This window comes from Crocodylus siamensis, chromosome 6 (genome assembly GCF_052110815.1).
Source record: "Crocodylus siamensis isolate JL-2025a chromosome 6, ASM5211081v1, whole genome shotgun sequence".
NCBI classification, from domain to species: Eukaryota; Metazoa; Chordata; order Crocodylia; family Crocodylidae; genus Crocodylus; species Crocodylus siamensis.
The window spans coordinates 86,867,573-86,882,593 of NC_143400.1; the positions used below are offsets into that span (position 1 = coordinate 86,867,573).

The following is a 15,021-nucleotide window of genomic DNA, read 5'->3' on the forward strand; positions in this document are numbered from 1 at the left end:
TAAGTATTTGTGTATTATGATGATAAAGACATTGGTAGGCTTCCAAGTTGCTTTAAAATTGTAAATATATCAATAAAACATTATCCAACTGATCTTTCTATATATAGTGGCATTCAGAAGAACATTGTTTTGGGGTAATTTAATGAGAGAATTTGGCATTGTTCTTATCAGAGAATGTGCAGTTTGTAAATAGGGAACACCAGGATCTCTGCTGGTGAGGCAATTTTCATGATCTGGGCAGAGGAGCCTGCCCAGGGCCAACACTGGGGACCCAGCTGGAGGGCCAGCAAAGTGGATGACCTGGCCATTTGGGGCCAAGAGGACATGCTTTGACAGTTCAAAGCAGGCCACCGCAACGAGAACATCTTCTGGGTGATAGATGCCTGGATGGCAGAGGGAGGACACCAGAAGGCATGACAGCAGTGCTGCACAAAGGCCAACTGTGCAGACATGGCTCACTAGCAGCTGGCCTAGAGGTACAGGAGGCTTGACTACAGTGCCCATACCACAGCCCAGGCAACCACGCATCCCCATCTAGGTCCACCATGGTACTGCAGCTTCCAGGGGGCAGTAGGTCATAGCCTGGCAGCAGCCCCCACTGCCAGACTGCTGCAGTGGGTAGAGAGTGCAGGGGCCAGTCTCGGTTAGGGCTCCTTCACGAGTCCAGCTGGTGCATGGGCCTAGTATCCCCAGATACCACTTGCCCAGGCCTTGGAAGCTTCTGTCTATTTGTATCTTCCATACTAATGTGCGCCTTGAGGCCCACCTAGATAGCTGATAGCCCCCACTGTGTGAGGCCAAAGGTTGAAGAATGCAACTAATATATGCATGTGTGTGTGGCGGGGACAACTAAGAAAGAAAAGGGTAGGAGTGACATGGGGGTCAAAGCTTCAAAATGTGAAAAGAAGTTCTCTGGGGGGGACTTCGAACAGAGCTTTGGGCCACACCCATTGGTCCTCAAAAACATCAAAGGAGCCATTGGATGCCGCCCACTGGTGCTCTCCCTAGAAACGTACTTGGACAAGTGAGAGGAAAGCGGCCCCACAGTCTCTGGGCACCTTCCCAGCCAGAGCCTCGTTGCTGGCCAAGTACACGGCCCACTTGGCCAAGGCCAGGAAGAGGTTGACCAGGAGGTCCTGGGACTTGGTGGGGCCATCAGCATGGACTGCAGGTGCGGTGAAATGTTCTTTGCTGCCACCTTGTAGCCCGTGCAGAGGAGGGACATGGGATGCTCGTTCCTCAGGTTGTGGGGATCCCCCTCCTTCAGCAGGAGGGTCAACATGGCCTTCTGGCATAACGGAGAGCTCCCCGCTTCCCTCGGATTTGGCCCAGACCACAGCAAAGTCTGGGCTGAGGACGTCCTAGAAGAACTCCGCGGTCAGCCCGTTGAAGCTCGGTACCTTGTTGTCAGACATCAGGTGGAGGGCGGCTAAAAACTTGGCCAGGGTGAAAGGAGCCTCCAGCCAATCCCTGTTTCCTGTGCTGACCTGCAGGAGTCCCCTCCACAGGGTCCTACGGGATTTGGTTTTGGTTGGATCCAGGTAGAAGAGCTCTTCATAGAAAGCTGGCACATCTCACCTGGATACGTAAGGCAGGTGATGTACTTCTTGGCTTCCTGCTTGTTCTCTGGGGCGTGGAAGAAGTGGGAGCCTCAGTCTGTCTCCCATAGAAGATGCACCATGGTTGTCCAGAGCATGAAGCTCTTCCCGTCTCTCCTGACTCTCCGCAGAGGGACAGGTTGGTTGGGTCGATGGCCAGGCGGCTCTCCAGCTCCAGTACTGCCTGCTCAAGTTGCTCCCAGATGGCCTCCCTCTGCCGGTTGTGCTAAAATGTATGTTGGTTGTTGACTTAACCTTCAAGATAATGTCCCAATTCAAAGGAAATGAAGAACCAGCATCACACTGTAATGCCCTTCACATCAAAAGGCACTAGTGACCAGGTAAAGAGCAGGACAACAAAACTGAAAGGTGACTGAGCACTAAGTTTCTGCAGTAGGAAGTGCAGTGGCCACAAATTCTGCACTGTGTAGGCTGTGTTTGGGCAAAGACTGGTGATTCTTGGACAGAGAAAGCCATAAGGAGGTAGTTCCAGCTCTCAGATCCTGAGTCAGATGGCTCTGGCAGAAGCTAGAGCATCAGATGCTCATTCTAACTTCTTTTGCTGGCATAAACGGTAACAGAGCTTATGCCAATGAAGGATTAGGGAAAGTTGAGTTTAGTTCAACCACACCCTTTCTTCTCTTTTTACCTTAGGGCTACAAGCTGCTGCAGTTTCCTCTGCTACATGAAGTTTACTCTATTTTTGCTCTTCAGTCAGTTTAAATTCTCTTTGTGCAGGAGATATTCTGGCCCTCAACCTCATAGCTAGACTTGTGCAAATGAGTGCATGAGTTGCAATGAACTAGTTGGGTGAACTTTACCCTCTTTTACTGTTTGCAGATTTTTTCTGGGTTTAATTTACAAAAGCTCTGTCACTTTTGGAGAAGTTCAGTGTAATAATTTAAATTTAAGTTGTGTTTAGCTGTAGTTGATCCTGGGTTGCATGTTTCCTTTCTCCTTATAGGATGAATGAGATGAAAGATAAAGTGCTAAATATGTTGATTTCTGCAAATACAGCAGACTGACAGCTCTAACTAGCTAGCAGACTGCGAAGTTGCTATCATTTATAGAACCGTAAGTTCTTCCTTTGGGAAAATGAGGGTGCCTTTCAATTTTGAGGAATAAATAGGCCAACTGAGTGAAATATGTAAAATGTGTTAGTGCTTCCTTTTATTAAACCTCCAGGGTTTCTTTTAGATTTTCCATTGTGTTGTTTTTGTGGCACAGGGATAGGGGAAGAAGGAAACAAAACATCTTTGACAGAAACATGTTAAAATAATAAATGTATTATAGTGAATACTAGTAATTTTCACAATGAGAACTGCCACAAGCTTTATTGGTTTCCCAAATGGCTTTTGCTTGGAATATTGGACTGATAGTAGTTAATTGAATTGGCATTTTGCAGAATGCATGTATAGTTCAGAATTTATGGTGTCTGGTGGGGGGGGGTTAATATCATTTGGGGATTCTTTTTTGGTACCGCATTGCTTCATTTAAACTTTGGGTGAGCTGTCTTCTAACTGAATTGTGATATCAAGAATGCTAGCTAAAGCCTGTGCTGGCTACTGCTGACCTTCCCTACAGCCACATGCCATACCAGTTTTTTATGAAAGGGTTGTTCCACTCTACCTGTTGCTTTACAGTGCTTTACAGTATTAATCTTTGCACTGATACCCGAAATCGGGGCTCTTAAAGAATAAAGAAACTGAGTCTACTCTCAGATACGTTTCATAATTTCACTGACTTCAGTGGGCTTAATACTTTTTATTTGGCTTCCTAAAGCCTTTCTCCCTTTTGTCATACATATGGAAAATCAGCCACAATCTGTTCCCCAGCCAGCTTGTTGGGCACAAATGATAGAAGGTATGACTAAAATCATCCCATGTGCAAAACCCAAGGCATAACATGAGAAGAAGGTGCCTAGGGCAGTCCTTCCCATCCTTCCCCCAGTAGGCAGCACACAGCAGTAAGCAGCAGTGTGGGCAATGGAGTGCAAGGTGTTCTGGGAATTGTAGTTCTCTAGAGCTGTGTTGGAGTTTGCTGCTGTTGGGGCAAAAACATTTACTTCATTTATCGCTGCTGAAGCCCATGTTTGAAGAACCAAAAAAACCAAACAAGCTGTTTTTTGGCAGCAAGAATTAAAACCAATTCTGCCGGCAGCAGCAGCAGCAAACTCCATTGCCACTCTAAAAAACTATAATTCCCACAGTACTGTGAACTGTATAACACACACTTCCTGTACCGCTGCAGTGTTTAGCTGGGAAATGCAAGCCAAGCAGGGAGCAGGACAATGACCCCCCTCCTCCCACCCACCTTCCGTACACACAGTCCTTTTGGTGCCCCTTCCCTTAGGCAGCACCTGGGATATATGCCCTACTCCCCCACCCCATATTAGGCTCTTGGACAAAGCTACTGAAGGCATCAGGATTATGGCAGGAATGGATTGTCTTAATACATTTCCCTTTGATATAGGTAACTAGGTTTCCTATACTGCACTTATAAATAATCAAGTATTTGATGTCAATGGGAAGTTTCAAGTTCGGTGTTTAATATCGCTCCAGTGCAAGTGTCCACAGTTCTTTGTGTACAGATATTCATAATTTTCAGTTTCCAAATATTGATCAGTTCCTAAAGTGTGATCTGTTATACTGATAAATTACTGTGGCTGGCATATATTGTTTTCCTGCCTGTCTTTCTGGACATTTGGGTTCCTAATAAATATTAGGGCTGTGCAAAGCTTCGGGTGCTGATTCGATCTGGAGGAGATTCAGCCCAATTTGTCAGCTGAATCTCTGAATCCAAATCGAATTGGGAGATCAATAAAAAAGGTTGAATCAATTTAAAACCTCCAAATCAATTCAGAAAAGATTCAGAAAAATATTCGGAGATTCGGCGATTTGGGCAGTTCCCGCTCGCTGCTGCAGGGAGCTGGACGCAAGCTCCATGCCAGTAAGTAGGAGGTGGGGGAGGGGGCTGCAGGAGGGAGGAGGAAACTATGAGGGAGACCCCCACCAGATCCCGTCCTCTGGCCACTCCCACAGCCCTCCTGAGCACCCCCCGACCCCTGCCTGCTCTCGCAGCCCCGTCAATGGCTGCCCCGCATGGCCCCAGGGCTCCTTTTTTTTTTAAATTCCCACACTCACTGGCTGCTGCAGCAGCCATTGGGGCTTCTGGGGGCTCGTGGCAGAGTCCCCCATGCAGCACAGGGAAATGGGGTACAACAGAGATCGCCCCCCTCTGCCTGGCAGGAGCTGGAGAGTGTGGGTTTGTTTTTTTGTTTGTTTGGGTTTTTGGGGGTTTTTTTAAAGATCCAGGACACCGGGGCTGGGTAGGGCAGCCATTGGGGCTAGGAGAGTGGGCAAGGGATGGGGCCTGTTTGATTCAGAGATTCAGCCAATTTGGCGGCAGCCCAATCTCTAAATCGGATTCGGCTGAATCGATTCGTGCCAGTGATTCAAATCACTGAATTGAATCACTGTCCTCCAAATCAGCTGAATCTGTAGCGAATAGGAGTCACTTTGCACAGTCCTAATAAATATGCACACAGTGGGCAAATCAGGGGTGTACTAGAAAGTTTGTTGCGGCATCTCCTCACTTTTGAAGTGCTTGAGTTGATTGCAGTCCTGATAGGGGAGGTTTTGGATGGGTGCGGAAGGGCAGAAGGAGAGGGTTAACATAATTTTTGGTTGAAATTATATTCTTACAGCTCACCACACACCATCTTAAAAATAAACAATAGATCTACTGTGAAAGGATTTGTTCTTCTAAAAATGTTTGTTGTGTTACCTATTTTTACTTCATTTCATGCATGGGGGGATGCTACTTAACTCCACAGAGCACACTGCAATTTGGTTTTAAATAGTCATATCTTTCAAACTACATACCACGGGACAATTCAAAGAGTAAGTATCCAGTTCAGATGGATGAAATAACTCATTGTTTTGTGGCTTCCCAATTTTAGGATAAGAGGATTTACCATTGCATATCTGAACCATGTATAAAAGTGTTCTTTTTCAGTATCCGATAAAAGGATGTTTTTCTTTCTTTTTAAGCAGCATTATTCTGCTGAAGGAAAGCAGTTTATTATAGTTTGCCTCCAATGTGTGTCTCTGTAAAATATTTAAAATGTATAAGATTAGGATTATGTCACGCTGTAATCATCATTGAAATCAAAAACAAAACTTAGCATCTGCTCTTTATTATATTAATCTTTTTCATATTAGGGATATATATAATTAAAATAGAGTTGAACCATGCATAAAATGAAATATGTTTCTGAATAGATTATTGACAGGGGTAGAGTTCTTCAAATAACACTTTCCCTTAGCATTTCTGTTGTTATTGTTGATGATTTCTATTATGTTAGTACTTAAAGTTCACTCCATTGTACGGAGCTCTAAAGAAGCATAAAGGACTGACCGTGAACTAATGAGGTTATAATGTTTTTAATGAGTAGTTGTCATTAAATACTTCAATGACCAAGTTCTGCCCTTAATTCCACACTCTAGTGAAGCCTTGGGTGGGGCTTTCCCATGGTTATACCGAGTGTAATTAAAACCCCAATGCATTTTTGAGTCTCTGAAACATGCTACCACATTTCTATAATTTTCCTCAGCCTCTGTTTAGTAATTCACTTAGTAGCAGCCATTGTCTTTGTCCTGTGGAGTTCTACCCAAGATTTTGTTACGTCTATTTCCTTTCAAATACTGCACGCTAAATTTTAGTGTAGTGATTTCTGTCGTCCCTCTGATGTTTTGTTATACAAACTTCTTTTGAGTGTCTTTTAAGTAAGTGCTCCTGCTGACTATATGACACCTTACTGAGATGGCTGGATTTGGTGATGCAGCTGATAGTCATGTACTCTGTGGGTAACCATCTCTCCCAAAAGGTAAAATTAGATGTAAGAAAAAACTAATTGAAATTTAAAGTGGAATACAGGAATGTAAGAGCCTTAAAGTCATGACAGCGGCAGAAGTCCTAGCTGATATACACAGTTGTTTCAACACACATAATGGATATTGGGACCTCTGGCAGTACCTTCAAGTGGAAAACATGTAATTAATTTACTTTAATAATTAACCATGTGCTTGCAATAATATCTAATATACCCAGCCATTTTTTTATTTTAATAATCCATGCTATCTGCAGCTGGAGGTGTGTGACTGAAATGGTGAACTACCCTGCCATTTTAACCCAATATTTAATTTATTGTAAGTTCTCTGAAGCACAGGACATGTCATCTTCATTACTTTGTACAGCAGTCAACACCATTCAGATGCTCAGGAAACAAAAATCTGAATAATGTTTTTTGCAAGTTTTCAATCAGGTAGTTCTTCCTGAGAAGGTTATTAACTTTAGAGAACCAGGGTACATATTGTGATCAGGATACAATATTCACCTGGAAGTTTGATCGTAATTTATGTGGACAGTTGAATGCAGCAGGACTTGTATAAATGGTTCTGTAGTGTTGAAAAGGAAGCAAAAAGTGGGAGGCACTTAACTAGGACTAGTTAGTAGGAATGATATGGGGAGAGACAGCTTGAATATAAATGAGAGAGGCACATTGCAGAAGCAAATGGCTTTGACACATTACTCTATCATATCTTTGTATATTGATTTGTGCCTCAGGAAAATTCAATATGGTTCCTCTCATCTGAACAGCAAACACTGTGATTTTCAGTTTGCTTGAGGGTAAGTGGGAAAGGCACATTTCACAAAGGAACTAGATCAGAGGTCTCCTTAAAAAGCAGTCTACATATTTTTATTGTAACCTTTCAAACCATTCTGACTTTGGAGGCTCCAAGTAATTATTGCAGCATACATTTTCTAAGGACACTCATGAAAGAAGAATTGAGATGAAAAATGCAAAATTGTGTATAAATGTGAATACACACACAGTAAATTTTCTCTCCCCAGTTGGTGTTGCACTTTCATGTTCTTTCAGAAAGAGCTTTTCAGATGGGCTTATCAGTGTAGGTAAAAATATGAAATATTTTCCAGTAGCCTAAAAACATCTTCAACTTTTACTTTTATCATGTTCTTCAAGTAAAATGTGTGCACCACTAGTTCTTTACATTTTACCTGAAACTATTGTCCTCATCTGAGTTTTGTTACAAAATACCAGTAGTTTTCATGCTTTCCGCATATAAAAAACAATGCACTTTTAAAATAACGTGACAAAACGCAAGGCTCTCTCTCTTTGAATTTCAGGATTTGATTTTAAAAGCATGCTTTGAGAAATGGAGGTAAGACACTAGTAGATTTTTGATGTATTAGTGTATTACTCTGGAGGTAACTGTTTCAGGTGCAAAAGCAAACTACCCGGTCAGTGGCTTTAAGTATCGTTTAAACGATCTTTTCCATCTTCAGGCAGAACTCATCGATGTGCAGTATGGGACTGTTGAAGATTTGGTCCAGATCCGTGTCATTACAAATGTGGCTAATAAAATTGCACTTTTGAAGCTCGGACAATCACCGTTGCTCTATAAGGTTAGTTCCATGTCTACTATACGTTAACTGCGTGGGATATTCTGTTGCGTTTTGCTTTCTACTTTGGAAATACTAAATGGGGGCTTTGTATTGTCATCAGCCTTCCCCTTTCTATAATGACAGGTCAGGCTTTGTGGGCATTTACCCATCTCCTTCATCTTCCCTGCATTTTTTTTCACAGCATTTCTAGTGTCTGTTTACGCTGGATCTAGTTTGGTGTTTTGTTATCCTTTTTGCTGAATTGTTATACTGAAGTATCAGAGGCGGTTCATAGGTAGTGCCATGTTTTCCCTCTCTGCTGAAATCTTATGCCAAAGAAAGAAATCTCTAGAAGAAAGAGGGAACTGGATCCAAGATTGAAAAAAAAGAAAAAGGGTAATTGAGAGCCCAGGGTTGCTGGAGTCTTGTCTGTCTAAAATTTGCATATCGTGCTAGACTGAAATCTTTGATTCGGACATCGTTACATCTAGTACTTGGCATGCCACAGATTTAAACATGCCCTGAGGTGAAGTGGAGCACAGCCCATGCCAGACTAAATCTCAAGCTTTTGGGGATTTTCCCAAACCCACTGGACTGACTCCAAGATCTGTGGCTTCTGGCTCTGGTACGACTGTGCTGCTACAGGCAGTGAAACTGTGAAATGATAATAACACACAGCACAGGAGGAATAAACAGACCATGGGATCATCTAGGCAGGCTGCAAAGATGGAGATTCTTGCTCTTTGGTATTGTTGGCAGAAGCATTTAAACTGGAGACTAAAACTGGAGACTAAAACTTAACCTGATTTAATTCTATCTATTATATACCTACATGGCCTGGACCAGAGGTGGCTGGTAGCCCCTTTAGTTGTGCTTGCTATTCTTAACCCCTCACAAGGAAGAAGTTGTATATGGAGGGTTGTGCTGTAAAATGCGTTTGTGCAGCATGCTGCCTAAAGCATCTGTTCTGCAGCTCAGCCTTCGCATTGCTGGCCAGCCACATCCCCTGCTATAACAGAGCCACAAAGACATGGTAGGACTAGGGAAAGGCTGCTGCCAATTCACAGTGATCGTGCTGTTTAGTTCCCATTCCCCTCCTTTTCTGCTTACTTCCTGGGTACATCCGCGCCTCTGTTTCCAGCATCGGTTGGCACCACTGAAATAAAACACATTTCACTGTTTTCACATAAGGCTTGATTAGCAGCTAATGCATTAAAACTGAGTTACATTTGTGCTCTTGATGTCAAATAGAGCATTTGTTTTTTTTCTGTTGAGGATAGGTTATAAACAAGCCTGGTATTATTTTGGTGCTTGGAAAGACTGTGCTGCTGGCCCAGTAAATAATTAAACAAGGCACTTTATGTCCAATTCACAGAAGCAATTATAAAAGACCAGCATCTCCAGATTTTATAATTAAAAGAATGCAGAATGGTTCTGTTGGCCACTGAAAGCACACTGAAGACCAGAGCATAACCACTTAATATTTTGTGAACAGAAACGGTCTTTGTTTCTATAAAAATGCCATTTTCCACAAAATGACTGCAGCTATTTATCTAAATTATTTAGATCCAATCTCATTATCTTTACCAAAGGTCAGTTATCACTGTGAGAGTTCAACTGCTGTGCAGCACCCTTGCACATAGATCTCATGCTGCGTTTCATTGTTAGCTGCCAGAAATAATGAAATAGCTATCAGGATCTGGGTAGCAGAAGCTTGAGTAAGGTGCAGAGTTTGCAATCTGGGATGGGAAATGCCAGTCAGCAGAGTGCTCGTTTATTTGGGTGTAAGCTTCTGAGTCTACATGCAACTATATGTGCTTGACTTCAAACACGTGAGTAAGTCACAGAGTAAAACACCACACATATTCCTGTCTACCATGGTACTAACCACATGCAGGTGGAAAGATTGGCCTTGTCTTCATTTATCATTTCTTCCCTTCTTTATTTGGTCCTCAGCCCTTATTATTAGGACACAGATTGAGACATGTGTCTTGTTTGGCTCTGCAGTAATTTCAATCTTTGTTAGCTCAAAATATTTGGGGGAAAAAAGAAAATAGATTCACCTTTGTTGTGGAATACTAAATGCAAAGCATTTTGCTTTCTTGCAATGAGTAGGGCAAGGGTGTCAGACTCACCCCACGTCCTGGTCTGGACTTGGACCACAGAACTCCTTTGTGGGCTGGATCTGACCCAGGTCATGGAGTGGCATTGGTGACGCCAGTGGCAGGTGTGGTGAGGACAATGGTGGGGACTGCAGCAGGACTGGCGGTGGTAGGACAAAGGATGGCAGGCCAACTGTCTGTAAGGCAAGTGAGGCTATGTTGGCACAGTCCTTGCTTACCCCCCTGCCACTGATGGCTCTGTCAGCCAGGACCGAGGGGCCCAGATTCTGCGAGAGCTATGCCCCTTCAAGCCATGGCCTCCACTTAGGGTAGCTTGGTGGACTGGACTGGATGAAGTGGCTCCATGGACTGCATCCAGCCCACAATGCCTATGTTTGACTCCCCTTTCAAATCAGTTAGGGGAGAATTCCCCTTGATTTTAACAGGGCCAGGATTTCATTCCTAAAGGTATTTTTGCTCTGTCATTTTTATTTTTTTTCAACTTTTTGGTAATGTTTATGCCCCTTTACTTGCTTGCATTTCTGGCTCTCTGCCCCCTCCCCTTCTTTTGCCCATTTTTCCTTATCTCTGTCTTCCACATGTTTGGTTTTACAGCATGTTAAAACAAAACTAGTTTTAAAAAAACCCTAAAACAAACAAACCCATAATTAGAATTCCTTTCTCCTGTTTGTAACCTACATTACATATTTAGCTCACATATTTTTTCCAGTTTTAATGTTGCTCAATCATTTGCTGATGTTACTATATTATAGTGTCACTCAGGGGTCCCAGACAACATTAGGATCCCATATGATGTGTTGCACTACCATCTACAAAAGGCTTCATCGCTGCCCTGCAGACTTTGCATATATGCCCTTATTTTTTTATGTTGTTTCCCTTGCTTCTGCCTCCTCTTTTGTCATTCTCTCTTCTACTTTTCCATGATATATTTTACCACCCTGCACTCTTTCTTACCATACTGAGCGACTGGAGTAAGTCAGAAAGTAATTATAAATCCTTCCCGGCAGAAAAAGGAGCAGTTACCACAACCAAAACACTACCTTGAGTCTTACATCACTCTTGGCAAAAGGAAACTTAAGCAAGTAAGAGTTCAGTTCCTTTTATTTACTGGGTGACCATATTTGAGAAGGGAGCCCTAATAAGCTTATTTGGATGAGGATCTGGATTTACAAGGTCTCTGAGTCTGGATTTGTAGATCTAGGGGTTGGGGTGGGGGGCAAAAATGACATTAGAGTACTTGAGAGGACAAAATGCAGGTCCAGTTTGCCATACCTGTGAAACCATCTCATTCCAGCGGGAGTTGTAGTTTGTACTATTGTGGAGATTGGATCTACAATTGAATCTTAGGGAGTTTTGACCAAAGCATTTGGTTAGGACTCTTCCAAATTTTCTTACAGTGCTTTTGAAAACAGCATACGTGATGGGGCATTTGGGGTTGACTGAGAAGGGAGGACTGCAAAATAAGCTAGGGCCAAATCCTGCAGCCCAGCCCTTCAGATGTTTCCACAAAAATTGATGGGATTGCCCACACAAATTAATGCTCTTTAGTGAGAATATTTGGTTTGCTGAATCTGGCCATAAGTTTTGGTTAGGAACTGCTGTAGAAAACCTGACAATGTTGGGGAGGTTGAGGAATGGTAGTGGCTGTAGAGTGTATGTGCTGCTTCCAATAAAATAGAGTTTGAATCTGACCCCCAAAACTAGAACCATTTGGCTTTAATGATGTTCAACATGTTTTATGAATGATCTGGACTAGATGAAGCCCCACCTTTGATTAGTTGCACATTGGTATGGTAGTTTGTAACAGTGAGGGAAGAACAGCCATATAGCCCTGTTTGAGTTACTTGATAAACTGGGCCTATTCAGGCAAAAAGTGTTTTAATATAGCTAAATACAAACATGTACATATTGCAGCAGGGGCCATAGTTACAGAATGCAGGACTCTGATAAATAACTGGTTTTCATTGCAGTAAGTAGGGCTAATGAAATCCTCGGATGTACAGAAAGAGAGGTGCGAGTGGGGAAAAAGGAGGTGAACTTGCCTCTGTGTATGACACCTTGGTACCAAGATTAATACTAGAGGACCACTTGTGTGTCCACATTTTAAAAAGATATAGCAAAATTAGAGAGGTGCAGAAAAGAATCACAAATGTGTTTGACCGTCTGGAGAAAATTATAGTGTGAGACTCTTAAAGATCACAGTCTGTCTAGAATATCAAACAGAAGATTGGGAGATGACCTGATTATGGAATGGAAATACCTACCTGGGAAGAGAGGCTGCCACCAAAGATCTCTTTAATCTATCAGAGAAGAAAGGCAACACCTATGAAGTGAAGCCAGACAAAGGCAAATGAAAAATAAGAGAGTGATTGCTAACAGTGAGGGTGATTAATTATTTGAACAAATATTCATGGGAAGTGGTGGATTCTCTTTTTCCTGATGTCTTCAAGTCCAGACTAACAGCCTTACTTATCGGGCTCAATGGAAGGGTGATGGGATCTAATTTAATAGCCTGTGGTATATGTGAAGTCAGCCTAGATCGAATGACCTTGCCTGACCTTTTAAACAGCATGAACCTGGGAATGTGAAATCTGGCGATTCATTTCACCGGTGGTCGCTCACGTACCGCTCCATGATTAAACTTTCTTCCTCAATCAGTTCACTGGCAGAGATTTCCTGAACTGATGTTAGGAAATAGGTGAATACTAAAAGATTAATTAAAGAGTCTGGATTTAGTCAGGGGTAGACATCGGCGTTCTGTCTGGGGACCAGGCCTGGGATCGTGTTGTTTGTTGGTTGTTGTCTGTTTTCTCCTCCTCTGTTGTCGATATGAACAACAGATTAGCTACCCTATGTACTGATTGTGCCACCTATGCTGGCATGTTCAGGAGAGGGTGAGTTATCTCTTCACCTACTGCCCCTGATAAGAGAGACCTCCTCAGTGCTGCTCTTCCAAGAACAGCTCTAAAATTTAAGGTGTAGATCCCATGTGGTTTATGCAGCCCGTCTTTCCTCTACGGTCATATAAAGCAAGCAGAAACCTTGCTTTCCAGAAAAGGAGGGAGCAACGGTATCTTTCCAACATACAAAATCTATTTTTGGGCTTCAGCCACAGTCAAGGACAGGTTCACTTTGGAAAGAAGAAATATCATAGGTGCTGATCACAATTTAATCATTTGGAGCTGAGTTTCAATAAAAAAGCAGAATGTCTGTCTTCGATTAACTTTTAATAGACACACACAAGCGTGGAGGGCTGAAGTTCTGTGCCTTAAAAATGTGCCCGTATTAACACACATCCTTAAAAAAATATATTTAATTATATAAATAACAATAATAATATACAGAATTAAGATGTAAATATCTATATTTTAATAATTCACCATCTTCATAAATATGCATGCAGTTGCTTTTAAACTGTAATAAAGTTTGTAAATGTGGATGCTCGAATGTTGACGCTGGGATTATTGGCAGGTATGTCTAAGTTAGGCCAAATAGTATTACAGTCTTTAAAAAAAGGCATTTTGCAAAAAACCCAATACTTTTATTGATAGAAAGGTCTGGTTTATTCTTTATAATTTTATATTGGGGAAAATGTTATCACAGGGGAGTTTTTTAATCACATAGTCCTGATTTAATTTTTTTCTGTCATTTTAGATGTTTTCCACTAGATATTGTTTACGACTAGTTCAGCATGGTAGAGATATGCACGCTCTGTATCTTCATTTATCATATTTATCAAGACCAATCTGAATTTAAAACAAGTCCCCCTCTCCCCCCCCCCGACTAAATTCTGTAAATGGAAAAATTATATTTGTTTCCCCCCTACTGCTGTGGCAGTGAAAGCAAAAGCAGGGGTGCAAGTGATGGTCTGATCATGACCCCTTGCTCCCCTATCGCCTGCCCTCCCTATACCTCTCTTACTGAGTGCCCCCTCCCCCAGTACTGCATGCTGTGCTGCTGGGTGGCTCCTGGGTGCTGTGACTCATGCTGGGTCCCTTGCTGCTCTCTGCCTGCACGCTGGGTCCTGTGGTGCTCCCGGGCTCTACGCTGATTCTCTTGCCCCTCTTGGTGCAGCACGAGACAGCGGCAAGGGACCCAGCACAGAGCCAGGGACTGGCAAGGCAATCAGCTTGAAGCCACAGAGCAGCCCAGGACTCGTTGCTGGTTCCCTCACCAGACTCTGGCTCCCCTTTGGGTCCTGTGCTGGTTCGTGTTTCCTGCAGAGCCAGGGAGCGGTGGGGGAGTCGGCATGGAGCCAGAGACAGCAGAGGACTCAGTCCTGATCTCCGTGTCCCTTTCTGGCTGGGTGTTGGCTCCTGTTGCTCCCTGGCTTTGTGCTGATTTCATCACTGCTGTCTAGCTTCTTGCAGGTTCTGCACTGCCTCCTGGCTCCTTGCTGCACCAGGGACTGGCAAAGGCATTCATGCAGAGCCAGGGACCTCCCCTTTTTGGGGCACCCAAGGCAGGGACTTCTCAGAAATAGGCTATTTGCCTGTCTGGAGAAAGCCCCATCATCATACCACTTGATTCAAGTGAGGCCTGCCTGCCTTTTGTTAGGACCATCAGTTCCTGATTCAGGTGGGCCATCCTTGGGCCAGGTCTAAGTTTTCGTGTTCACAACCCTGGTGGTTAACAACGGACATAGTACACATTCGGATGATTTGGCACACTCTGCCTGCTTTGTGGCCTCTCCATGAAAAGGGGAACAGAAAATCCCTTTAAGATTTTAGGGGTATTCAGTGTTGGTGCACACACAGACAAATCAGAAAAGGGTATCTCTACACTGCTCTGTTGTTCTCTGCCAGCACAACAGCCTCCAGTAACGTGTGGCC

The 15,021-nt window shown here is 43.2% G+C and overlaps 1 protein-coding gene across 3 annotated transcripts in view; it reads left to right on the forward strand.

The window, feature by feature from the left end:
- The window catches only part of NAALADL2 (N-acetylated alpha-linked acidic dipeptidase like 2), a 1,083,795-nt gene that overhangs the window by 589,301 nt on the left and 479,473 nt on the right, over positions 1 to 15,021 (forward strand). For all 3 annotated transcript variants that reach the window (XM_090052131.1, XM_090052132.1, XM_090052130.1), the window contains one exon: positions 7,968 to 8,087. In XM_090052131.1, the coding sequence (XP_089908257.1) occupies positions 7,968 to 8,087 (120 nt within the window). The remainder of the gene's footprint in view (positions 1 to 7,967; positions 8,088 to 15,021) is intronic.